Consider the following 27,697-nt stretch of genomic DNA (forward strand, 5'->3'; position numbering starts at 1 on the left):
TGATCTTTTAGGAGCATCCTTGTCTTTCTAAAGCAGCAGGCATACAATATTTCTTACACCCTGCCCTATTCTTCTTTCCATTCTTTTTGTCCCTTTGTTATTGTACACTGTCAAGCAACAAGAGAGAGTATGAAACTATGTTATATCCTAAAGTGTGAACGTTTCTCTACCCTTGCTTATTTTATTTGCAAGGTCAATACAAAATTTCACTGACTACCTCCTTCAAAGTGATTGACCCATTAAGGGCTCTAATAACTTTAATAGATCACATTGAAATGGTCACTTCAACTTAGACCTTAGGAAGGTTAGAGTTATTTCTGAAAATTCCCTACTTTCTGTTGATGCCTGTCTCTACTATACAATGCTATTATCTACTTGGACTTGTGAACTCAACTTAGAATGAAAGTTCTGAGTGCTCCCACTTGAGCAGGGTCTTGATTGGACAGGTGATAGATTGAATTACAGCACTTTCTTTGAGATTCCCCAGCCAATATTTCTTGAAGACTAAAGCCATAGTGTTCTTTAATTACAAAAACCAATTCAGGGCTAAAAATGTCAAGCTAAATCACCAAACAATAAGGTCATCTTAAATGAGATTTCTCTTGACCTTCTCAATCAGCCACATTGCATCACCTCTAAAGAGTGTTATTAGATTTTTATCATATTCCTGAGAGATTGTACTCTAGGGAGTCACCACATGAAGTAAAGGGCTTTGAAGCCAATCCCCACACATGGCCACAAACAAGTTAGGATACCGCTGCTATTAATTTAGAGCATGTCAGTTCTCCACAACCAAGATAATGATTTTTCACTAACCAAATAAGAATAATAATAACCTTCCTTGGTGTGGTATGTGACATTTTAAAGTATAAATCTGGGCAACTATTAATCTATCTAATTAACATCAAACCTCCATTATTAAAATAATGACTAGATTTGCTTTAATCCCCCTCACCAGCATTAAAATGATACATAGAGCGACTCTTTGCTTCATTCATTTATTTATAAACAAATATTTATTGAAATTTTTCTAGGTGTCCCACATAAAAGATGCAAGGAAAACCAACCATTGGGAAAAGATGAAAATCTTACCTGTTTCCATGTTTGAAAATGTAAACTTCTCTTGTTTAAGCCACACACATGTTAGTACAGTAGAAAGATGTATTAGAATCAGACAGGAGTGAAAAATCCAGTGAATATATTTTACTATTTGATTATTTACTGTTTTACTATTGTGTATGAAAACTACCTCTTCAAGAAATGTGTGTTGTGTCTGTGTTCCCTGTCGTTTATGAAATTTGAAGTTGACCATGATGAATTGGACCCATGTATTATTTAACAAATAAAAACTCGTTGTCAGATCTGACTTAGATATATAGGTCCAACCACAAAAATAACTTTACGTTCAATAAACTCAAATCTTTTAAAATAAAAATAATTATCTTCTTGGGGGTGGGGGTGTAACTCAGTGGTAGAGCACTTGCCAAGCATGAGAGAAGTCCTGGCTTGGATCCCAGCACAACAGAAAAAAAATAATATTAGATACATAATAAGCTATTATATATAATATAATAATAAATTTATATACTAACAAATTTATTAATATACATTTATTAGTGCACATTGTGTCCCAGAATCCCAGTTTATTGTATAGTTTCAAAGATAGTTTCAAAGTTCTTATCATTATATAGAGAACTATTATGACGGCAGTGAAATAATTATTTCCACTTTTTAAGATAGGAATAAATAGCTTTTAGCATTGTAATATTAACATGATATAAACCTAGATATTTTTATTCATATTGTATCTCCATCAGTTTTATCTGCTTACAACATAAACTTTTAAATGTAGAATAATTTTAAGTTATAAAAAAAATCAAGCACCAAATTCTGTTTGTGCTTTTTATGTATATCCTGAGACCTTTTTCTATTGTGGCATAAGTAATTGTTTTATCTCCAGCTATACTTGTCAAAGAAAAGGAAATCTAAGGGATGTTGTTGCTTGTTTGTCTTTTCCTTGCGGGGGGGGACACAACCGTTTAACCTTAAATGTACCACTTTGTGTCGCTGGTTTTAGTCTAAGTACAGTCAAGAGGAAATCACATTTTCCAAAATTCCATAAGTCAGGATTTCAAAGGGAAAGATTTGAAATGAGAGATGAAAGGGCATAAAATAATAATAGCAGAGCCTTTCTAAAATAGAGAGCATAGGAAAAGAGTCACCAATATAGAATATATAGTGAACTTGAAGTTCAGCGTAGGGCTAAAGACACTTAATGTTGATGATAATGGCCTAGGATATAGTTACCCTCCCTGCTGTGCCTCTTTGTGAATAACTTTCCAATCTAAATTCCTAAGTGAAGAAACTGAGTTTTTAAGTAAGGCTTTGCCTCAGTTCCCACAACTTGAGTTAAAGCTGGGATTGGACCAAAGACTTCTAATCCCATCAAGTCCAGTTCCCACTTGACCATAGTGTCCAAGACCAAGAGGCAGAACCCCCAGGTGACTGTCCTGTGTTCTGAAGGAAAATACAGTGATAGGGCAAGGGCCAGCACAGATAAGATGCCCATAGCTTCTCCTGGGCTAGTGAAGAAGCTCTATGTTCCTTTGAAGACTGGGTTGCTTGGAAATTGTTGCATCTATCATGTTAACAGAAATGTGCGATGCGTTTTTCAACATTAGGAAGTTAAATGCAGATCTGTTGTGACAGTTATGTATTTACAGTTGAATTTGTGAAATGTGAAGGTTGCTGTGGATGTTCCTGTTGATGCTGGGTAATTTTGTCATCCTGTAGGCATGTCAGCATCGCTCTAATTCAGAGATAATCTGCTGTACCACTCCATCACTGCAACAGCTGAATCTGCAACTCCCCCTGAAGACCAAAGCCTTTTTCATGTTAGACGGGATCCTTTCCAAATACTTTGATCTCATTTATGTGCATAATCCTGTGTTTAAGCCTTTTGAAAAGCCAGTGATGATCTCAATGGGCAATGAAAATGTACTCGAAATTAAGGTAAGAATTGCTTAAAATGGTCTCTGGATTCATCAACTTGAACTCTACTGACTTCATAGCTATGTGAATAGAATCATTGTACTTAGTCATTATATCTCATGATACATCAGCAAATATCTAAGCTCTGAGAAATATTTTTGACATAAGACTAAAGGATAAGTATAATTTAAAAACCCCTTTCTTGCATATATACTAAAAGGTAGTAAATGAAGGACACAAATCTATGAAATAAGCTCCCATGATTCATTATCATGAAGTTATATATTCCCCTAGGTATCTCACCTAAATGTGCTCATTATAAGATACAAAGTAAAGGCCATGAAACTAAATGTGCCCATTGTCATTCTGCATCTCCTTGAGATATGTGGAGTTTTCCATCTGGGCATGGTCATCTGTGAGCTTGTTTATACATGGAATTGATAAATAACCTTAGAAGTATGTTAGCTAGTATATATACCAGGAGTATATTAGGAGTGAATTAGCTAATATATAATTAACTCCTAAGGCTAGGTATATATTTTTGGTGCTGGAGATTGAACCCAGGAGCATCCTACCTCCAAGCTACACCCCCAGCCTTTTGTTTCTCTTCCTCCTTCTCTTTCTTCTCCTTCTCCTCCTCCACTTCCTCTTTCTCCTCCTCTTACTAAGTTGCTGAGGCTGTTTTGTGTGGGGATTTTTGTTTGTTTTGGTTTTTTTTTGCGGGTCTGGGGATGGAACCCAGAGGCATTTGACCTCTGAGCTACACCCCTTGCCCAATTTTTTATTCTTTATTTTGAAACAGGGTCTCGCTGAGTTGCGAAGGGCCTCACTAAGTAGCTGAGGCTGTCTGCAAACCACCATCCTCCAGTCTCAGCCTCCCAAATGCTGGGATTACAAGCGTGCCCCACCATGCTCGGCGCTGAGGCTGGTTTTGAACCTACCATCTTTCTTTCTTAGCCTCCCAAGTACTGGGATTACAGTTGTGAGCCACCATACCCTGCTTCTAAATATATTCTAATAGAGAATATAGATCTCCCTTTCTAAGCCACCTGTTACAAAGGAAGAACACTAACATCCAGAGAGGCTAAGTGGTTTTACAAGTGATGAAATAGTGGCAAAGACTAGAATACAGCAAAGTCTTGAATACAGCCCACTTCTGTTGTGTCAGTCATTTTTACTTCAAGTAATTATAAACAGGCACAATCATCAAGACTTTATCCATAGCCCCAGTTATTAGAAACAGCAAAATATTTATCCTTCAGTGTGTTGTTTTAGATCTTCCGATCTTTTTATTCCTCAAAAGATCATCTGAATGAATAAATGAAAAACCAAAAGACCTTATTTAGGTGTTACATAGGTTGCCATAGGTCGTCTCTGTCTAACAGACATGTTTCTACAGAAATATTTTGGCTTTTTCAATAGATTTTATATACAAACCAATCCGTGTATACATTCACACTCATACAAGTTTGCTAACCTCACTATTGTGTTTTGTACATAATTAAGCAGACCCAGCATGAAATTAAGTGGAGGCCTGCTTCAATGAACAGCATGTTTACTGCACCAAAGTTCTTTCATCTGCTTCTTTAATTAGTTTTAGAAAAGGAGAGCATGCTTTTATCACTTCTTCCCTTTTTTTCCAATAAAACTAATCTAGTGTGACCTTTTGCTTTCAACAATTACTGTGGTTGCTGTTTGAAATATTCCATTTGGTTTTTCTTGATGAAAACAAAGGTTTATGTGCAAATACTCAGAGAAACACTATTTTTTTTTATTCCTGTATCTATGACGGACAGGTTAAAGACAAATGGTTCTTTATCTACACTTCCAAGCACAGTGGTTGTACAGAAGAAAAAGCTTCCTTTTCTATAAATTAAATACCCATTATTCAATATCCTACAAAATTGCTGGACCAAAAAGAAAATATGATTTGACATCACCCTCATCCTATCAGTGGTATTTACAACATAGCCCAAGGGGCCTCTGGAGACAGACAGAAAACACTTCCTTTCCTTGGCTATATAAAGATTTACTCTTTTTCTCTAACAAGTGTATAACCCCTGTCATGTCACAGAGCAGTAACCAGCGGGGGAGGGAGCAGTTCAGAACAATTGTTTCGGTCTCATGATTCAGTCTTTTCCCATACTCCATTTTCCATAAGTGTAAGAGGAAATCTAAGATGTACAAGAGTATTTATTATGACCGCAATTTAACCCTTAATCAGTTTCTAAATTGAGCACCTTAAAACTGCTGTCTCTCTTAGGGCAAAAACAAAGGAAAATGAAGCATAAAAAGAGAAAAGAACAGAATAGGCTTTTTCTGCATAAAAAGTCAAGTTTTTTTATCAAAAGATGACCGTTTTATTTCACGCTGTGCTTGCTAAATTACTGTTCAGAACATGAGTGCAAAATATGTTTGTCTTCTATCAGTTGAAAGTGCTATGAAGAGAATCATGTGCTTAGAGTGAGATTTACTCTTTACTGTCAGGAAGGGTTCATACTCCTCAACCAACCACACCTGTGAGGATTCCTTGTCTAACAAAGAGATTCTGATCAATTCTGGCTCCAGTTGTGAGTTTGGGGCAAGATAATACAATAGGGGCTAAATATCAGTCACTTCCCATTTAATTTAATCAGAAGCCCCATGGATGTAGGAGGTAGGTTATGGTAAAACTTTTAAGTCCACTGGGACCCACGGTAGATGGTTGTTACCAGGAGACAACTCTGAAAATACACAGTAGGGCACAATGTTCTTACCAACAACATCTCACATGTATGAGGAATTTTACAGTTCATATAGTACTTTAGCATATATTATTTCATTTGAGTCTCATGTGGACCTATGAGGTTGGGAGGTCAGTAATGCTTATCCCCATTTATAGATAAACAGATTTAGAAAGATTAGCTTACTTGTGTTAGGGTTACCCCGGGAACATAGAGCAGAACTAGGGCTCAGGTTCAAGCTTCTCGAGCCCAAATTCCACCAAATTAACTAACGTACAGTGCTTTTCATATTAGCTTTCATTTACTGCATACCAAAATGACTTTTATAATAGAAAATTTTTTCTATCATATGCTATATAGCTATCTATACAGTTCTTTAAGCAAAATAGCTTTCAGCTTTTTAAGACATCTGAAAATTGATTCTGTTTGAATCAGACTGACTCTTAACTGTCTTGTTATCTTAGTTTTTTGTGTTGAAAAGTAGAGTATTTAGTGCTGGAATGAAGATGGTTTGATACTGCCCCCCTGGGGTGGGGGTGTAACTTATTCTGGTGCATGTAGGAATGCATGGCAATAGGCATGCCTCAAAAGACCAGTCCAGAGAACTCAGCATAAACAGGAAAAGAAGGCAGGAACATGAGCTAAAGCAGAAACTCAGGTGTGACACCATGAACACAAGAAGTAATAGAGAGTTCAGGTAGAAGCCAGGCATCAATGACTAGGCCTCTAAAACGTGCAGAAGGGAGTTTCATTTCAAGCCAGCCCAATCCCCTTATGCCCAGAGCCAGCCAGAGGATGCCCTCTCCCCTCCTCTGACTGATTTACCTGTAACTGTCAGCCTGATCTCGGCATGTAACTGGTGCTATGATGCTAGTTCTCACTTGAGACAGAACATAAGGGAAGAAGGGATCCTTTCTCAGAGGCTATTTGGCCCAGAATCAACTTATTCTTACAGGATGACACTCCTATCTTACTCTCAAACAGTATTCCCTGTGCTCCACACAATGAAAGGCATTCTGTGAGAAAATATATCCTGGGGCACATAGACAGAGACTGAGGTTCCACAGTACCTCCTGAAAAGGCTCCCCAAGTATATAAATAGTAAAGGCCCCAAGTAGCCTTGAGAGAAATTGGCTTAACCTTGGTTTGTCTAGCTTTCTGAAATGTCAACGGAACTTTCCTCAACTGCCTGTTGACATCTTATAGAAATCAGTTTTGAAGTTTTCTGTAAAGTTTCTGTGACCTGAGTTTTACGCTCATCTCCCTCCCCAGGTGAAGTGTGAATCTCAACCCCCCTACCACTAACAGCTCTCTGATTCTCTGCTGCCCACCTCCCTGAACTGGATCTCTCCTGGCTGGGTCCTGCCACCAGCCTGTGCCTCGCTGCTTTCCCTGGCTCTCTTAGAAAACTAGCCACATCCCTTCTATCATTCAACTCTTAACTTCCTGTTTTGGAAATCTCACTTCTATACCCATCTGCTCCATTCTGTAGTAATCTTAGATGTGTAGCCTCCCGAGGAGTGAATTCTGAGTAGAGATGTTATGTCATACCTGGCCAGAGTTGAAGAGGAAAGGGACAAGGTATACATCTTGCTGTGACTCGACACACAGGGAGTCCTTGGTTTTTATTTGAGAAATGCACGAACTTTAACAATATAGCGAGCAGAAGATGTTTTATGCATATTTGTGTTTATACTCTCTGTGGCCATGACTTTTTAGTGGATGTTAGAAGGTTTTGTATTAAATGGGGGGGGGGGTATGTGTATGTGAGTGTGTTTTTTACCAAGGATTTAACCCAGAGGCATTCTACTTCTGGGCTATACTCCCAGCACTTATATATTTTTTTTTTAAAAAGGTACTCATAAAATTGCTGAGATCCTAAGTTGCTGAGACTGGTCTTGAACCTGTAATCCTCTTGTCTCAGCCTTTCAAGTACTGGGATTATAGGCGTGTACTACCATGCCGGCACAAATAGAATTTTATATGCTTCATAGCAGCAGTCCTTTCTTAGACCTTAGTTTTCTATATGTAGAGAAGGAATGACAATAATATGTACCTTGGAGGTGTCTTTGCCGAATAAAATAAGATAATTATAACTTTGAATTGTCCTCTGGGTTATGTTGCTTTTTATTTAAAAGCCATATTTTATCATTTTATTTATCATATCATTTTCACATTTCCAGAAAGAACTAAGCTGATTTTGTAAATGTGTTTTTAATAATAGTTAATAATCGACAATAAGTAGAAGAAAATAAGAAATGTTCTAAACATACATTTTTTTCACAGCTTAGTAAAGCTATGTTTACTTTAAGTGACAAGAAGTAGGCTTTACCTATTTTTATTTTTTTTTTCTTATTGGAAAGTGGCTTCTCTCCTGTAGCCATGGGCTGCCTATATCACTTCTGTGATATCTAGTCTTTTTCAGCTTTTAAAACAACACATACGTAAAGCTGATAGTAATTTCTTGTGTTCATGAGTCTTTCTCGTCATGTGTTCCTTGGTGGGGATGTGTGAAAATGGATTCAGGCATTCCGCTGTATGATCTGCTTTTGTTATGCCTTCATGGAACATCTGAGAAGAGCCTAAGCCTAAAAGAATGAGCGTTGGAAATGGAAAGGCAGTGCTCATTCCCTTCCCCCAACCTTAGTTATTATTTAAGCAAGGAGGACACATTTTAGTCTTCTCTCATAAATCAAGCCCTCCAGCTCTTTAATCTTTTCTCTGTCATTCTCTGAATTCCCTCCAATATGTGAGTAAGGGCCTTGGCCCTCCTCAGACGTAACCAACAAGTTGTCATTTGAAGCCCCAAAGTGACCTATTAGATTTATGTGCTTCTATGTTGAATTGCCCTGTGTGGCTGACCTGGATCAATGGACTGCTCATCCTGCCTCTAGGAATACCATAAGGATAGGGTTTGCTGTTCTTCTTCTTTTTTTTTTTTTTTCTCAAATTCCAGCTTCATGTTATAAAGAAATATCTTCTAGCTCTAGACGGCTTTCTTTTTGCCAAACATCAATACTCCTGAAGGCAATATTATTGTAGGAAAATAATACCTGGCTTACCCCTCTGTTGAGATCCATATGAGACATTGTATGCAAGAGCAGCTTGCCAACTATTAAAGAGTATATAAAACAAAGTAGCACGGCTATAGTTATGACTAGCTGCTCTTTGTCCATAAGAAAAATAGCAATAGGTTTTGCTAGATCTCTCCTCAAAGTAATGACATGTTTAATAAATAACTGTACTCATTAAGTCTTGAGATGAGAAATTGTACTCATGTTTGCACTTCTTTCCCAAGGCTAATGATTGATGTGTTTAACAAAACATTGGTGTTTTAAAAAATTCCTGATGGTAACTTTACTTAGCTAAGTATGTCAAATAGAGTAATTTTGAAAGCTCTCGTGTAACTGTATAATTATTCAAAAAACATAATTGCGCTCTCAAATCATAATGAAGGTCATCTGGCATCTTAAGGGAATTTCTTTGAAAGTAGATTCATTTATGTATGGGATTCAAGGGTGCAAGAATGATGAGAAGAAACGGCCCAACTCTGATAGGAAAGGAATGTATGGAGCAGTTATATCAGATCTCTAGAGATGGGACCTGGGCATCAGTTTATTTTAAGGCTTTCAGAATGATTCTAAAAGTGAGTCTAAAGTTGAAAATCACTGCATTAGGTAGAGTGGGGCAGTGCAATCCACTGACTCTCCAAACGGCTTCCTTTTCGCTCAACATCAGCACCCCCTGAAGAAAATAATAGGGCGATTATGGGCAAGGCATCAATCAAAGAATGTAAAACAAGATTCTCCTTCCTTTCCTCTAAAATCCGATTTGTTGGAGAAGGTCTATTCTAATTACTGCTATGAAATGGTGGCACTCCCTTCAACCATCCCAGTTCCCACGAAAACAAGCATCATAAAATCACATGCCTTGGCAAACAACACGGCCTGTGTTTGCAGCACAGCTATATTCCTGCAGAACTGTGAAGTGTTAACAACCTCTTTTTCCACCCTCTTCTTCCAGGGAAATGACATTGACCCCGAAGCAGTGAAAGGTGAAGTGTTAAAAGTTGGAAATAAGAGCTGTGAGAACATACGCTCACATCCCGAAGCCATTTTATGCACGGTCCCCAATGACCTGCTGAAACTGAACAGCGAGCTAAATATAGAGGTGGGGCTCCCGCATTCCCCTCATGATGTAAATAAAGATGCCGTTATAATTATATCACCCGTAGGCTTAAAATAATTCATTAAGGCTCATTTGTATGTTGGCTCTGGTTCATCAGCTCAGCCCTAATTCCTAGTCGTTCTTTTAGAAATAGTTCTTTGGTCAGGCTCTCTTCTTTCTTAGGCTTAGAAGGGTAGGTCTCAGAAGTCCTTTACTTTGCTGTCATTCTAAGTAGGAACACATATAAGAGTCTCCCCTCTCCCGGGAGGCTGGAGCCAGTGTACCTCTGCCCGCTGCAGTTATCACAGAGGCATAACACCCCATGAGTAAAACAAGATTTGTACACTGGGCAGAGTAAAGTAAGGATCCTGGTAACTTTTTTTTATGAAACTAGCTCCTACTCTCTGCAGCCCCTTAGAAACATCTAATTTAGCTTCTGCCTCTATGAATTTTCCTGTTCTAGATGTTTCAGGTAAATGGAATTATATAGTATTTATCCTTTTGCATCTAGCTTGCCTGTCATAACATTTTCAACGTTCACCAATGTTGTCACTACATATCAGTATGTTGCTGAATAGTATTTCATCATGTGTATAGCACATTATGCTTATCCAAGAATATGTGATTTTTTAAAGGGTTCCTGGAGTCTTCTTAAAAGTTATAAAATGAAAACCATCAAAAGAATTAGAAAATCTAACATTCAATCATGAGATCAGAATTGGAATTTCATGATACCATAAATCCAAAAAAACCTCATAAAATATTAGAACTGGAAGGGACCTCAGAGATTTCTTTTGTATATCAAAACTGATATAAAAGTATTCTAAGAGTTTATTGTCCTATAATAATATGATTGCCTCTCTAGAGAAGTGTCCTTGGCCATCTACCCCACCCTCCTTATTGGGACAGAATTAATTTCTTACCTCATACTTCTATGGTACATTTCATACTATAATAATGTATATATGTATCTGTCTATTCTAATATATCTCAGTTCCTTGAGATCAAAGACTGTGTTTTATTTATATTTTCATCCCTAATACCTAATTATAAGTACAAACAGCTGTGTATCATAGAAGTACTGTGAGGATTAGTATTCTGTAATTATTCAAATGTTGAGGCAGATTGAGGAATCTCTTATTACTCAGAAGACAATTATGTCATTTCCCGAATGGTAATGATCAGGTGGTATTTGGGACACAGAGAAATTGTGACTGTGCCCGGATAGTATATTTTCTAGCTATCATAGCCAAATTCTAACTTTTCTTTACTTGTCATTTTTAGTGGAAGCAAGCAGTCTCTTCAACTGTACTTGGAAAAGTTATAGTTCAACCAGATCAGAATTTCACAGGACTGATTGTTGGTGTTGTCTCAATATCAATCATAATCTTATTATTACTTGGGCTTTTCCTATGGCTGAAAAAGAGAAAGCAAATTAAAGGTGTGTGTTTTTCATTATTGTTTCAAGTAGTTGCCTTAAGAATATAGTTGTTACGGTTTGGTGCTGTCACGAATCCATGTGCGCTGGTGTCGTATGCAATCCCTAATACCTGTGAGCTCCGGGCACTGGGTGAAGTCTTCCAGGACCCATGACAGCCATGTCTTTAACGAGCTTTTTTTTTTTTTCTTTCTGTTTTAAGATCTGGGCAGTGACTTAGTTCGCTATGATGCCAGAGTACACACTCCACATTTGGACAGGCTCGTAAGTGCCCGAAGCGTGAGTCCAACTGCAGAAATGGTTTCAAACGAATCTGTTGACTATCGAGCTACTTTTCCAGAAGGTATATTTTGATTTATTGTTCTGAGAGAGACTGGTAGATATACCTCTGTGGGTTGTGGCATTGCTGTTTCTTTTTGCTTTTGCATTTATATTTTAATAAACATAGAAAAGAAGCAGTTCCCTCTTCCAAAGAAGTATTTAATTTGATGCAAAATCACATTGTTTATACTTTAAAAGGCATCCATGTATATATTACATTAATTTGTGTCTGTGAGCTCCCTTCTCCCCAAGAAAAGCTAATTTTAAAAACATCTGAGTAAAGTAACTTATTTGTCATCTGAGTGTGATGCTAAGAAATGGTGGTGCCTCTCTCAGGGACAGACACTTTCTCTAATATGCCCAAACTAGGGACTGTTAGGAATACCAGAGGGACTCCAGGTAATGGAGGGGAAACCTCAGCAAAGCTGAAATGGAAGGGTAGGAGACAAAGAAGGCTGAGGTTGATTAATGGAGGAGCTACATCCAAATATGTGTAAAAGTATAAATGTAGCATGGTCAACCTGGACACTCATTGTTGGGAGGGGAGGAAAAGTTGTGGGGAGAGGGCACCAAGCACGGTCTTGAATGTATGCCATTTTCAGTATGATCCACATGAAAAAAGAAAGTGGTGATGCCTCTCTCTAACAATGAAGGAACAGTTCATTTACAAAACATATTTTTATTTAAATATAAGTTGGAGCTGCTACAGTTTTTAACCTCTTAAATCTGGCTTAGACCATTAATAATCTTTTGAAGTGTCCTCAAGGAATACAACCTTTTACCTACGACATTCCAGGACTTGAATATATTTGGAGTCTCATCCAAGAAAAACCTTTAGTGGTGCTATTCAACAAGAAGGGGTCAACATCATCTGCTTTGCAAAACACTGGGCCGAAAAATGGTCGGGTTGACCGGAGCTTTTCATGGTGTTTTATTTTAAAATCTCCTGGTCAGAGTGAAACGTCTGCATTGTATCAGCTCCATTATCTTTAGAAGTGACAGGACATGAGTCAAGTGCAAGCATTTTCCTGGTTGAATATTTACCATTGCACAAACAAAATGAGTCACAGACAGTTTGTGGATACTGGAAAGTTAGATGTTGCTCATCCAGACAAGCGCAAGAGCAGTGAAGCACTACGCCTGTTCATTTCTTTGACACTTGCACCTTTTTTATTTTTGGACTTTATGTTGTTTCTATAGAAATACATGTCGTAAGCTTTGCCTTTGCCCGTGTGATTCCATTCGCCTTTACAAATCCATTCCTTTAACAATATGGAGAAATTAAACCTAGTTTATAGCTTTTAGATTTCAATCTATTAGTGTTTTATATTTATATTTAATAGGTCTAACCTGAGGTCATTAAAATTCAGTGTGTGTGTGTGTGTGTGTGTGTGTGTGTGTGTGTGTGTGTAAGAGAGAGAGAGAGAGAGAGAGAGAGAGAGAGAGAGAGAGAGAGAGAAGAGAGAGAGACAGAGAGAAAGATAGAGACAGACAGACTGCCTAGAGATGGCAAGGAAATTCTACCTCTGAGATATACCCCCAGGACTATTTTATGTTTTATTTAGAAACAGGGCCTCATTAAGTTTTGGGAGGCCTCCCTAAGTTGCTGAGGTTGGCCAAGAACCTGTGATCCTCCAGTCTCAGCTTCCGAAGTACTGGGATTACAAGTGTGTGCTACCACATCTGACTACAATTTTCTTTTAAGGAAAAAAGGCTTTTCTAATCTTTCTCATTTCTGACTCACTAAACCTGTCATCGTGGCTAAGAAAAGTGGGCTTTTTCTTCCTCTTGTCTACTTTGAACCTGCTCCTTGGAGACATGAAAAGGTAAAACAGGAAAAAGAGGAGCACCCAAAGAGAGGAATCAGGAGATGTACAGCCAGAATGTAAGGAAGAAGGAACTTTAGAGCTGTTCTCTCTCTAAACAGTGAGGAGAGGACAGCCTCATTCTTCACGGAGACCCAGAATTCTCTGTGGTGTTACACCAGGAACACATGTGGATGGCCTAAATTGGTTTCTGTACATGTTTAAACTTAGCTAACAAGTCAACAGAATTTCGTTGACAGAGAGCCTTCGTCCTGTGTCCTACTACAGATTTCTCTCAATTCTTGAACTTCTGAGAACTTTAAAGTCTGATCTCTAGGTGCAAAGGTTTGGGACGTAGAAAGTATAGAGAAAATGGTTTGTATTTCTACCTCCCTTGACAAAGGTTTAGAGAATCTGAGTTCTTAGGATTAAAGGAGTAGGCACCAAATTTAGGCTTCCTCCTGCCTTCATCCACTCAACATTTAAGATACTTCTGGGACATTCCACATCCTTCCTTTAAGGTTACAATTGTCTTATTTCCAGCTAGTGATTACTATGACTACAGTGGACCCCAACACTTTTCTGGCACCACTTTTGGGATTTATTGCTCTGGCCAATTACTATTAACCAACTATCTACTGTAGAAAATACTACAGATGCTTAAGTGAGATTATAAATAGTCAAGATACCATCAACTGTCTTCTCTGGAGTTCTGATTCTCTTGCCTATTTACAAACAGTATTATCCATTAGTGCCTATAGGGACCCCCACATAACCATTCCCTTGTGTTACATGCAATGCTTCAGGCCCCTGCCATGTTTGTCTTCAGGTTAGTTTCTATAATTACGATGCCCTCTCCTTGATAGGTATGAATTCTAATAGAAAGAGCAAAGTAACTAGTGCTTTCGTTAGACTTTAAGAAATGTACTGCCCCTACTCGTAAGCACCACAATTCCTTAACCTTGAGATGAAAAAAAAAGACTTCTCCTTGCAAAAGGGAACCTTGTCCAAAGCTCTTACAGAGCTTTGGTTGTAAAGATCAGCTTACAAGGAACACTGACTTCTGTCCAAGTGCCCTCAGCTGAGCAATGTGATGGCACACTGACCCGCGTCCAAGCTGCCCACTCTAAACAGCCATCAACACTCAATATGTCGCCTTCACTGAGCAAGGTAAAGAATATAGTGCAAATATGAAGAGCTTTCAGTTCTGAAAAGGCAGCCTCATTAGATGCTATAATCGCCATTTCTTTAATTTCACAATTTAGGCTTTTCTGCTAATTTAGTTTGCTGCTCCTGTTGCAATCTCCACTTAGTGAGGTGACACTGTTGTTTTCTAGTAATTTTTCTTTATCTTGCAGACCAGTTTCCTAACTCATCTCAGAATGGGTCATGCAGACAAGTCCAGTACCCTCTGGCGGACCTGTCCCCCATCCTAACCAGTGGGGACTCTGATATATCCAGTCCATTACTGCAAAATACTGTGCACATTGACCTCAGCGCTCTAAATCCAGAGCTGGTCCAGGCAGTACAGCATGTCGTGATCGGGCCCAGCAGCCTGATTGTGCATTTCAATGAAGTCATAGGAAGAGGTAAGTGTTTCCACTTGGCTTTTCGGTAAATACGGTTTTCCAGCGAGCATTTTATCTTCTGTCTTTGCAGATTACAAACTTGGACAATGCCAAAAGCTCCTGACAGAGTACTGATAATGAGCATGCTTGATTTTGTTCTGTAGAAATGCAGCCCTGAATACCAGATCTGCGGGGACTTGCCCTGTGCATGGAAGCATTGCATAACTTCCCAAACACAGGAGAAATAAGTCGTGTTCCCTCCTCATCTTCCTCACAGTGGCAGTGGTAGTTTCTTGGACCGTACTATTTACTTCTTTCTATTATTATAATTATTATTTGGTGCTAGGAATTGAATCCAGAGGTAGTCTACCTCCGAGATACACCCCCAGCCGTGCATGGGGCTGGGTACTGGATATTAAACCCAAGGGCATTCTACCTCTAGCAACACTCTCAGACCTATTTTATTATTTTTTTATTTGGAAACACCATCTCAATAAGTTGCAGGGGTCTTCATAAGTTTCTGATACTGGCCATAAACACACAATCCTCCTGTCTCAGCCTCCTAAGTACTGGGATTACTAGTGTGTGCCACAAAGCCCAGCCTATTTTTTTCTTTTCTTTTTGAGAAAGAGTCTCATTAAGTTATTGAGGATCTCACTAAATTGCTGAGGCTGACTTAGCTACTTAGTGAGGCTCTCAGCAACTTAGTGAGACGCGGTTTCCAAGTAAATATGAAATAGGTTTGGGAGTGTAGCCCAGAGGTAGAAAGCCCCTGGTTCCATCCCCAATACCACACACACACACACACACACACACACACACACACACACACACAAAGTAAGAGTAAATTGCTGAGGCTGGCCTCAAACCTGTGTCTCAGTCTCTCAAATCCTGGGATTATAGGCACATACCACTGCGCTCCGCTCATTTACAATTTTTTTTTAAATCATCCTTTAAGTTCCAGTATTTTTTACTCCTATCTCCTGCCAGCCTTCTGTACCCTGAGAACCAGGATGAACTGTATGAAGTCCTGGTTTATAGCACTTTGTATAGTGCTCGACAGCATGAGAAGACAGGGAATTCATAGCATTCCCCTGATCAAAAGCAACATATATCATCTCCACAATGCACTCCAATTTCTTTCTACAAAGAGGAATGGATATTTGTAATAAGCTAGCCAGAGCAGCAATAACAGCTAGCATAAACAGTATTTGAGGATATATCTAGCAGGAAAAGAAAGCAACCAGAAGCCAGGAAATGAACTGCAGTTTTTTCTAAAATGCTTTTACCCCTAACACTGAATGGCCTCTGATCCCATTCCTTCTCTATGTGGCGTAAGAGGCCGCATAGTCATCTACAGTGTAATGCAGAAGACACTGCTGGGGTTATTTGACTTAGGTGAACACGGGGCCTTCTCGTTTTCCTGTGGGAACATCCACACATCCCTCCGTCACATGCTGCACAGTTAAATCCCGAGCTGCCCTTCCTGGGAGCAGCTTCTCTGCTCACAAACCTTCTCTCGTGCCTCACAGCAAAGTCATATTTACTTCTATTATCAGCCCGTAAAATTTATGCCAGTGTTCGCCTGGGTTTTAGAATGTGTAGCCTCATTAATTATGTTCTAATTTTACCCATTATAAAATTAGAATGTTTTTATCGGGAAAAGTGATAAAATAGCAATCTGCAAATATTAGCTGTTTGTTCATAGTTGTTGTTTTTCTCCAGGAGAATGTAAACATTTCATGAGCCTAGGTTTTATTCTATTCATCTTCGTGTTCCAAGAGGGTAACCTAACGCCTGACACTCATATACTAGGCACTCAGGGCATCTCGACTGGGTGGATGAGTTAATTGATGAGTGACTTACACGGCTATCAGGCGTTTGGCACCTCTGGAAAAATTACTGCCACTGGATGAAAGGCTACCATGGGGGAAATTATGTGGTTAAAGCCAGAGGGAAATGCATGAAATGAGTCAGAGTGAATTGGCTTTATTTGGGCAACTGCCTTTTAGTTTCTGCCAACCTGGCTTATGTATTAACCGGTGACTAATGGGGAAATCCTTATTCTATAATACTAATCTTATTTCTAATGGTAATATTATTATTTTGTTTAGTTTATTGGAATACAGAGAGCTTGTTGCATTTCTTCATGTCAGTAAACATTTATTTTCAGATTTGTTTTTTGTGTGTGGGGGTCTGGGGATGGAACCCAGGGGCATTCGACAGCCGGGCTACACCCCCTGACCTTTTTTTTTTTTTTTTAGTTTGAAACAGGTCTCACTGAGTTGCAGAGGGCCTCACTAAGTAACTGAGGCTGTCCGCGAACCACGATCCTCAGGTCTCAGCCTCTCGAATGCTGGGATTACAAGTGTGCGCCACCACGCCCGGCTTATCAGATTTTAAAAGTAAACTTTGAACATTAAAAATTATAAATGTCATGCTGGGCATAGTGGCACATGCCTGTAATCCCTGTTCTGGGGAGGCTGAGACAGGATCGTTCAAGGCCAGTGTCAGCCACTTAGCAAGACCCTGTTTCAAAATAAAAATTTTAAAAAAGGAGCTGAGGAATAGCTCAGAGGTAGAATGTCCCTGGGTTCAATCTACAGTGCCAAAATGATGATGATGATGATGATGATGATGATATTTCTTTTATGCAGATATTTTTTGTATTTCCAGTGGTTCTGCTCTGATTGAGTAGTTTATTATATTAGCCTTTAAAGTCATATCACCGACAGATTTGCTATATATTAACTAATCATATTGCTTATACCTTGAAAAGTACTACATCTACAGATACACAAACACACACACACACACACTATATGTACAGTAATATTGTTCATCAGACTATCAAAACCAATGTACTTTTTGCCATTTAGAAAAAAGGAGACGAAGGTTATAACGTGCTTAGTAAGTAATCATTATATAATTAAGCATTACACAGTTCTAACAAATGCTCTCTTTCCCATAGGGCATTTTGGCTGTGTATATCATGGGACTTTGCTGGACAAGGATGGCAAGAAAATTCACTGTGCTGTGAAATCCTTGAATAGTAAGCTTCATTTACATAACAGTGAAGGATACTTTTATCATGTGCAAACTAATAAATGGCTTTTAATAATATATTGAATCTATACTTTCCCTTTTGGGGAAAAAAGTATGGGTTTAATCCTGATGATGTGTTTGGTCTAATCTCTTATTGAAAGAGTCCCCCAGAAATTATCCTTTAGTGCCACCAGAAGTAAGAGTGTAGGAGAAACGAGGTTCTTGGATCAGCTGAGTATCATTTAACTATGTTGGACTTATAATATTTTGTTTTGCAAATGACATTTGTGGAAACTATTGGAAACATGTTGGCACATACAGTAGTAATGACTCATTTTGCCCAGAGGCATTACTGTAATTATTTTTTAACCACAGCTTCCATTGAAGAGATAAAAAAAAATGAAATAAGACAAACAGGAGAGAAATATGCTGGCAGAAAATTGAAAAACCAAAAGTATGGCAATAGATCATTTATCCGAATGTTTGTGGAATGAGGTGTCCCATACAAATGAATTTCCTAAAGAAGTGAAACTTGCCCTCTTTTACTGTTGGGATAGTTCCTAAAATTTTAGCTGTTATTTAAAGTTATGGCCGAGTACGGTGAGGCACACTTATAATCCCAGTACGTGGGAGGCTGAGATAGGAGGATTGTGGTTCACAGACAGCCTGAGCTACGTAGTAAGGCCTTCTCCAACTTAGTGAGACCTTGTTTCAAAAAAAGAATAAAAATAGGACTAGGGGTGTAGCTTGGAGGTAGAATGCCCCTGGGTTCCATCCCCAGTACCACAAAAAATAAAAAATCAATAAAGTTATGGACATATAAGAAAACTTTTTAAGATGAAAAGCATACCCTGTTTCAGAAACAGGGGATGCTTCCCAGCATAAGCTAAGTCCTTTACTGATGCTACAGAGACATAATCACAACTGTAAAGTATTATATCCTACACTCAGTATCTGTCACATACCAGAGGGTTTCAAACTCTACTTTTCTTGACAGATCTCACATGTTTTCTTTTTCTACTCCCATTTCTAATGTTTTGCCTGTGATTTGCAGGAGACTGAAAAGTGTTAGCCACATTACATATTTGTGTTAGAATTAATAAGCTTCAAATGCACAAATGGAAGGTACACTAGGGCCACAACTATTTCATCCTATTTAAATGTAAATCTCCATGCTGAGCACCATTCTGTGTGGTTAATATTGCTGGAAGTCTAACTACAATGTAATTAAAGGGATAGTCTATATGAAACCTAACAACAAACTGATGAATCAGTTAAGCATGATTGTCAATAAATTTACCTTAGGAAAGAGTAGTACTGTCAATCATACTCAACAATCCTAACACCAAGAAATTTTTCTCTATCATGGGTGTATGTTGATCACTATTAAGACCATGTTGACTTCTGGAATTTTTTCCAGGTCTTAGAATGTATTGCATTTGGAAGAGAATATCAACACAATCGTCCAAAAAATACTAATCAAATTAATAAATTAATGTTGCTAACTATTCATTAATGCTAACTAGTATCAAGCCCTCAGCATCTTTCTCGGTAAATGACTAGAAACTACGAGACTAAGAAGTACCTACTTAGATGCCATATGATGATTGTTCTCCTAGCCCTGGAATCAATAAACTCTGGCCCACACCTGTTTTCATAAATAGTTTATTGAGATATAACCACTTATTGTCTATAGCTTTTTTCATGGTTCAATAGCATAATCTTATTTGCAATAGAGTCTACATGGCCCAAAAAGTGTACTATCTGATCCACTACAGAAATTTGCCAGCCTGTGCCCTAGATAGTCACTACAGAAATGGACTGGCCTGCTTTTCTATCCTTGTTCTGTATGAGACAGTCTGTGGCTCCGTATGAGACAAACTGATTCCTATATCTGTCTTATAAAAGTGGGTGTAGGTGGTAACTTGAAGACACAGTACAAGGTGACATGGTTGGGGCTCAGCAAATAATACCCCAAAGTACAGCACTTCAGCAGGCTAAGTACTTTAGGGTAAAGGACATTGGAAGGACCCCAGAAACAATATCTCTTCCTAACCTTCTGTAGGCCCTAGAAACTAGAATTTCTCTTCCCCAAGACAGGTCATAGAAATTAGAACCCTTCGCCCCAGGGGAGTGGTGAGTTGGCCCGGGCCACCCTCCCCCCTCATGCCATTTTGGCATGGGGCTCTAACTATTTTCTGTATTTCTATCTTTTTAATAAACTTCTTTAAATCTTAAAAAAAAAAGAACCCTTCCCCCCTGAAAGCCAGCCATAACACCTAGAAATATTACTCTAATTTTCCTCTGCCTTTCCGTTTTGGAGCTAGCCATAGAGAAATCCACCGCCTTACTTTGTCTGATGGTAGCTCATAAGACTCATTCCAGAAGGGGCCCTATCCTATTCTAGGAATGAGGAATGCCCCATAGAGAAGTCAAAAAGAATCTCCAAATCCAGGTGTGGTGGCACATGCCTATAATCCCAGTAGTTGGGTGGCTGAGACAGTAGGATTGCAGGTTTAAGGCCCATCTCAACTTACTGAGACCCTGCTTCAAAATGGAAATAAAATAAAATGAAATAGGGCTAGAGGGTAGCTTAGAGATAGAATGGCCCTGGGCTCAATCCCCAGAATCACCAAAAAGGAAAATAAAGAGAGAATCCCAGCAGATGAACCTTGCTGGGGTTCCCGCCCTCTCCGTCTGTTTCCATGAGGACATTAGGACATGAGCTTTTTGTCCAGTCACGTTTCTGTGCAGCTGTCTTTTCTTCATCAAATCCAAGCATTATAAAAGACATATTTCCCTGGGTACTTAAGACTTCATTCCTGAAGTTTCCTTTGTCTTATAAAACTGTGATTAAATACATCTTTTATGCTTATCTGTTGTTAATCTGTATTTATAGGAGTTTTATCTGTGACCCTAATGGTGGGTGAGGCCACAATTGCACCTCTCCACTCCTAGGCCACTGTTCAATCAGATAAACTGTTAAAAAGAACGCCCTGGGGCTGAGGTCTCAGGACAAGATGTAACCCAAGGGTTTTATATTTCATTGCTCTCTCTCTTGAAATTTGCCAAAGTATTCATTGTTTCATAATGAAAGTTGATGTCTCTAACCCTGGATTTCTCAGGAATCACTGATATAGGAGAAGTTTCCCAGTTTCTGACCGAGGGAATCATCATGAAAGATTTCAGTCATCCCAATGTCCTCTCGCTCTTGGGGATCTGCCTTCGGAGTGAAGGGTCTCCGCTGGTAGTCCTGCCATACATGAAGCATGGAGATCTTCGAAATTTCATTCGAAATGAGACCCATGTAAGTATATTTCCAAGAGTGCTAACTGGAGAACTAGCCATAAGCCAGCCAGCCCTTCAAAATATGCCTGTAGTAAGTCTCTTACAAGAATTATTAATCAGCCAGGCATGATGGTTCATGCCTGGAATCCCAGGACTACATAAGAGGCTGAGGTAGGAGGATCATAGGTTCAAGGCCAGCCTCAGCAACTTAGCAAGGCCCTCAACAACTTAGTGAGACCCTGTTTCAAAATAAAAAATAAAATAGGGTCAAGGCTATAGCTCAGAGGTAGCACTCCCCTGGGTTCAATCCCAGGAACCACACAAAAGAAAAAAAACTCTTAGCTAATGGCATGTTGGTACCATTCAAATGTACGTAAAAATCTCTGTCCTGGTGGGAAGGTGATGATATCTGGACCAGTCTCCTAGGGCAAGAGTTCTTACATGCCCAACAAGCAGCTTGGCTCTGCCCTCCCCCTAATTGGCATATTGAAGTCACCTCTGAGTACCTTCTATGTCTCAGAAACTGAGCTCAGCACTGGAGAAATAGCTCTAAGAGGCACTGAAAAATCAACTGCAGTGAGCCTACTGTTCCTCATGTTCATTGCTTGCCCTTCTACCTCAGGGCCCTTGCACCTGCAGCTTCCTCTGCCTGGAGCCTGGTCATCCAGGTATCCAAACATCTTCCTCCCCTTCCGCTCTTTGCCCGAATGCCATTTTCTGAATGAGGCTTCCCTCACCTGATTAAGATTGCAGGTAGCCTGCCCCATCCTTGTGCCTTCAGTCTGTCTCCCCTTCCTGGTTTTATTTTCCTCTCTCACGCTTATTATCAGCTAATACACAAGCCAGGGCTGTTCAGCATTGTGGCCACAAGCTACATGTGACATGTGTTTGGTTCAAAGTGAAATGTACCTTAAGCGGAGAATACATCCCAGATTCTAAATATCAAATATAAAAAAGGTAAAATATTTCATGAATAATTGTTTATATTGATTATAAGTTGAAATAGTATTTTTGGATATGTTGAGTTATGGAAATTAATTTCGCTCTGTGTGTGTGTGTGTGTGTGTGTGTGTGTGTGTGTGTGTGTGTTCTGGGGATTGAACCCAGGTGCATTCTACCTCTGAACTATAACCTCAGAGTATCACTATGTTGCTGAGGCTGTCCTTGAACTTGTAATTCTCCTGTCTCAGCCTTTTAAGTACTGGGATTATAGCCATGCAATCACCACACACAGCTCACCTGTTTAAGTTCTTTATCCATTTATTTTGTATTATTTTGTATACTTTTACTGGTACATTATAGTCTCACATCATAATGTAAATCATAGTGACAGTGGCATACACACACACAGCACTGATGGCCTTTCAGCCCGCTCCCTCCCCATTCTCCGCCCTTCCCCACACAGGGTATTGAGATTGACCTTGGTACTCTCGCGTATACACATAAAGTGGATAGAAGTAATTCTTTTATTGATGCTCCCTCTCCCCTTCCCCTTCCCCTAGACCACCTCCCTGGCCCTGCTGAAGTTCCTCCTCTGCTGTCTGAAGCCCCTCTGGTATCCCGATTGCTCTATAGCTTCCACATATTAGAGAAAGCATATGACTCTTCACTTTCTGTGACTGGCCAATTTCATGTAACATAATGCTCTTTATTCCCATCCATTTTCCTGAATATACCATAATTTGGTTCTTCTTTATTGCCTAGTAGAATTTCATTGTGTGTATATCCCACAATTTAATAATCCATTCATCTGTTGATAGACCCCTATATGACTCCATAACTTGGCTCTTTTGAATTGCACTGCTGTGAACGTGGCTATGCATATATTACTGTAATTCAGATTTCAATCGCTTTGGAAAGATGCCCGGGAGTGTTATAGCTGGATCTTTTTATTTTTTTTAAATGGCTACTAGAAATTTTTAAGTTATATATGTGACATACATTATATTTCTATTGAATAGTGCTGTACAAAAACAATAAGCAAACAAATAGTAACTATGTATGTTTAGCTGTATGTATGCACATGTATAGTATGTACACTAACATATGTTATTAGAATGCAAGCTCATTCTAATGAGCTTTTGTGTATTTTGTTCATTCCTATGGTTCAAGTGACTGAAAGAGCCTTCAACACATGGACTCTCAGTCAAGATTTGTTGCATAAATGAACTCAGGGTTACAAAAGAGGATCATAGAGGCTCTTGCAAGTGGGAGTTTTCTTTATGATGTATGTGTCAGGACCTAAAGGGTGAGCAAGTATCAGCCAGACCAGTGCCAGAGAGGGTGGGGGAAGAGTCCCTGGGATTGAATTCACCTGCGTCCTCGGGCCTCTTCTTGGCTCCTGCTGTCCAGGTCTCTGTTGGTGTCAACAGAGTAGCTTTACTCTTGATCAAAAACAACTTTATAGAACATCAGGTCAAGTTCCCAGAAAAAATAAACTCTAGGCCAATAAAGAAATATTCTGTGTTCAGCCAAAAGAATAAAACAACTCCCTGGCAGAGAGTTTTTAAAGCTAAGATGAATTAACCTCGCAAGGCGCTACACTGCCCTGACGGACCCCATTTCACCTCCTGTCATTAGCCCACGAGTTAATCTGCATGGGCACACCACCCCCTCTACCATATTGTTCCCTCGGGCTTAAAGCATGAGAGAAATGCCCCACTATTCAGTGCAGAATAGTACCCCATTCTATAGCCCAAGGAGTTGATATGGATAAGATCCACTAGCTCAAATGTGTGTGAGAGAGAATCCCAGCCAGGAGCAGTGGCACACGCCTGTAATCCCAGTACTTGGGAGGATGAGACGGGAGGGTTGCAGGTTCACAGCCAACTTCAGCAACTTAGTGAGGCCCTCAGCAATTTAGTGAGACCGTGTCTCCAAATAGAAAAGTAAAATAGGGCAGGGGTGTAGCTCAAAGGTAGAATGCTCTTGGTTTAATCCCCAGCACCACTAAAAAATAAAAAGAGAAGCCTAAAACCCAAGATCCTGGCCTCTCTGCCATCCTTGTGTATGAGGGGGGCTGCAGCCCTTCTTGCAGGGTCCCACTGACTGTCTTTGTGCTCACAAGCTCCCTATGGCTACTGAAGAAGCCATACCCTGTTTCTGATGGCCAGGCCCTTGCAAGGGTTGTCAGCCTGAGTGACATCTGTGTGTTTTCAGAGCTAATTCCTACAGTTCTTAAAGGCATTCCTCTGCCCATCCAGCTCAGTGAGTGGAGTCTGTGGAGAGCAGGATATCCTTATTCTCTGAGGTACTGGTCCCTGTGGGAGGGCTTCTGATATGCAGGGCTGGCACTGAACAGGCTTGGGTTAAAATCCTACCTCCACCATTACCATCTGAGTGCTTTAGGGTGATGTCTTTCTCACTGAGCCTCCAGTACTTAACTGTAGTTCTGATACTTTGCTGACACAAGAGGAACTGCCCGGCCCAGGGATAACTAGTTCCTAGGGATGGCAAATAACCTGCCTTCAGAGCTCAGCTTTCACATTCAAGCCAACCAGTCCAGAGCCCACACCCAGCCACTTCCTCCATCAGCTCTAGCACGTTGGGCCACTCTGCACCTACTAGCCTAATCAGCCCACGGCCAGGAACCAGACAACTAGTGATAGCCCCACACCCAGAGCCTGCTGAAATTACTCAGAGTAGCCAACCCCAGCCGCTGACCCTGCCTCACCTTTCCTTCCCAGGGAAATGCTAATGAAGGCTCCTGCCCATGCTGCCCTTGCTCTCTCTCTGCCTCCCTACTTCCTGTGGCCCTGTGTGGCATGCGGTGCCCCCTCCTCTAGGGAATTGTAACAGACCATCTTTGCAAAGGCAAATCTCCTGAGCTACTGACCTAATTGTACCTGAGGAATCCTAAAACCGGCAATTTTTATACTTTCTTTGATGCGGTATAGTCGCATATCATAATGTAGTTCAGAGTCCTAGTGACATAGGTGCACACAGCACTCGGTGGGCTTTCCCCAGCTCCCTGCCCATTCCCCGCCCCCCTCCTCATACAGGGTATTGAGCTGGGCATTGGTATTCTCATCTATGCACATAAGGTGACGGAAGTGATTTCTTCACTAATCCCCATCATCACGCCTACCCCGCTCCCGTTCCCCTAGACCACCTCCCAGGCGCCAGGAGAGTTTCTCCTCCTTTATCTGAAGTCCCTCTGGTGTCCCAATTACTAAAGCTTGTGTTTTATTTTATTTTATTTTTTATTTATTTATTTATTTTTGGTGGTACTGGGGGTGGAACTCAGGGGCCTTCTACCTCCGGGCTCCACTCCCAGCCCTATTTTATATTTTATTTGGAAACAGGGTTTCTTTTTTTTTTTTTTTTGGTGGTGGTACTGGGGTTCCTGGAAGCCCTTCTACCTCCAGGCTACACTCCCAGACCCATTTTATATTTTTTTATTTGGAAACAGGGTCTCTTAAGCCAGCTGAGACTGGCTTCGAACCTGCCCTATTTTTGATTCTTTATTTTGAAACAGGGTCTCACTGACTTGCAAAGAGCCTCACTAAGTAGCTGAGACTGTCCTCGAACTGAAATTCTCCTGTCTCAGCCTACCAAGCACGGGGATTACAAGCCTTTACCACCACACGCCCTGCTAAAGCTTGCATTTTTTTTAATTTTTTTATTGGTGTATTATATTCATACATCATATTGGGGTAAAAAAAACTTGTGTGTACATACATGTACACATCACTGATTTAACCCCTACCCAATTCCCACCCCATTCCCTCCCCGTCCTTCCTTTGCTTGGCTTAGTGGTTGACTTAGATATGTTTAAGTACATTGTGTGTTTTAGAGATTTTCTTCTTCCCCCCTCCTTTTTCCTCTTTTAGGTTGCCTTGTTTGCTCCTCTATAGGATTTCCTTTTTTATCTAGAGTTACTCCTATGACCCATTTCTCCCTAACTCTCACATATTAGGGAAAGCATCTGCTTTCTTATTTTTTGTGACTGACTAATCTCACTTAGCATAATGTCCTCCAGTTCCATCCATTTCCCTGAAAATGATGTAATTGAGTTTTTTTTGATGGCTGAGTAAAATTCCATTGTGTACATATCCCACAGTTTTGTAATCCATTCATCTGTTGATGGACATCTTGGCTGGTTCCATAGTTTGGCTATGGTGAATTGTGCAGCTATGAACATAGATACACATGCATTAGTTTGGTAGTTTAGTTTCCTATCTTTTGGGTTGATACCCAGCAGTGGTATTGCTGGATCAAATGGTAGATTTGTTCCCATTCTTCTGAGGATTCTCCATACTGTTTTCCAAAGTGGTTGCACTAATTTGCAATCGTGCCAACAATGTCTTAGAGTTCCCACTTCTCCACATCCTCGCCAGCATCTGTTGTTTGTGTTTTGAATGATTGCCATTCTAGTTGGAGTTAGGTGAAATCTCAGGGTAGTTTTGATTTGCATCTCTCTGATTGCCAGTGATGTTGGGCCAGAGCTTGCATTTTAAAGCACCTCCATTTCCCCATCTGTAAAGCAGAGTCTGAACTCCTGCCCTACAGGAGAGTGTAAGGATCATTCACAACTCATAACAACTTCTAGCCTGGTGCTTTGCATAAAATCGATTACATAATACACAGTTGCTGCTATCGTCAGGGCACAGGTTATTATTTGAGACAAGATAATTCTTACAGAGCTGGGCACTGTGGTGCACATTTGTAATCCCAGCATTTGGGAGGCTGAGACCGGAGGATCGCGGTTCATGGACAGCCTCGGGTACTTAATGAAGCCCTTTGCAACTCAGTGAGACCCGGTTTCAAAATAAAGAATAAAAAATAGGGGCTGAGGGTGTAGCTTGGAGGTAGAATGCCCCTGGGTTCCATCCCTAGTACTGCAAAAGAGAGAGAGAGAGAGAGAGAGAGAGAGAGAGAGAGAGAGAGAGAGAGAGAGGAGGGAGGGAGGGAGGGAGGGAGGGAGGGAGGGAGGGAGAGAGAGAGAGAGAGAGAGAGAATTCTTACAAACATGTCAGGATTCTGAGATCAGAGTTAGAACCATGGATGTTTACTTTATGCTTTTCCAACTCTCTTTGATTGCAGAACCCGACTGTAAAAGATCTTATAGGCTTTGGCCTTCAAGTAGCCAAAGGCATGAAGTATCTTGCAAGCAAAAAGTTTGTCCACAGAGACTTGGCTGCAAGAAACTGCATGTAAGTATGAGATTCTCTAGGCCCCCACTCCACATTGATTGATGTGAGAGCTGGTTTCCACTGCTGTTCAAAGCTAATTAGAATGTTTTCTCTTCTTATGCAAAAAAAAAAAAAAATCCTTTATTTCTTTTTGTTTTAAATGGCTGTATAAGCCCTGGGGATGTGGGTGGGGCTCTTAGGTGATCTCAATGAGAAT

At 40.0% G+C, this 27,697-nt stretch overlaps 1 protein-coding gene across 1 annotated transcript in view; it reads left to right on the top strand.

Moving 5' to 3' along the window:
- Window positions 1-27,697, top strand: part of MET (MET proto-oncogene, receptor tyrosine kinase) — a gene marked incomplete at its 3' end in the record, with an annotated part of 90,728 nt that overhangs the window by 50,238 nt on the left and 12,793 nt on the right. The window contains exons 10-17 of the mRNA XM_080701062.1: window positions 2,794-3,012; window positions 9,738-9,884; window positions 11,166-11,322; window positions 11,522-11,662; window positions 14,804-15,034; window positions 17,985-18,065; window positions 21,184-21,365; window positions 27,392-27,501. Of these exons, the coding sequence (XP_080557188.1) occupies window positions 2,794-3,012; window positions 9,738-9,884; window positions 11,166-11,322; window positions 11,522-11,662; window positions 14,804-15,034; window positions 17,985-18,065; window positions 21,184-21,365; window positions 27,392-27,501 (1,268 nt within the window). The remainder of the gene's footprint in view (window positions 1-2,793; window positions 3,013-9,737; window positions 9,885-11,165; window positions 11,323-11,521; window positions 11,663-14,803; window positions 15,035-17,984; window positions 18,066-21,183; window positions 21,366-27,391; window positions 27,502-27,697) is intronic.

Source organism: Muscardinus avellanarius, assembly GCF_963383645.1.
Source record: "Muscardinus avellanarius genome assembly, chromosome: 9".
Classification (NCBI taxonomy): Eukaryota; Metazoa; Chordata; class Mammalia; order Rodentia; family Gliridae; genus Muscardinus; species Muscardinus avellanarius.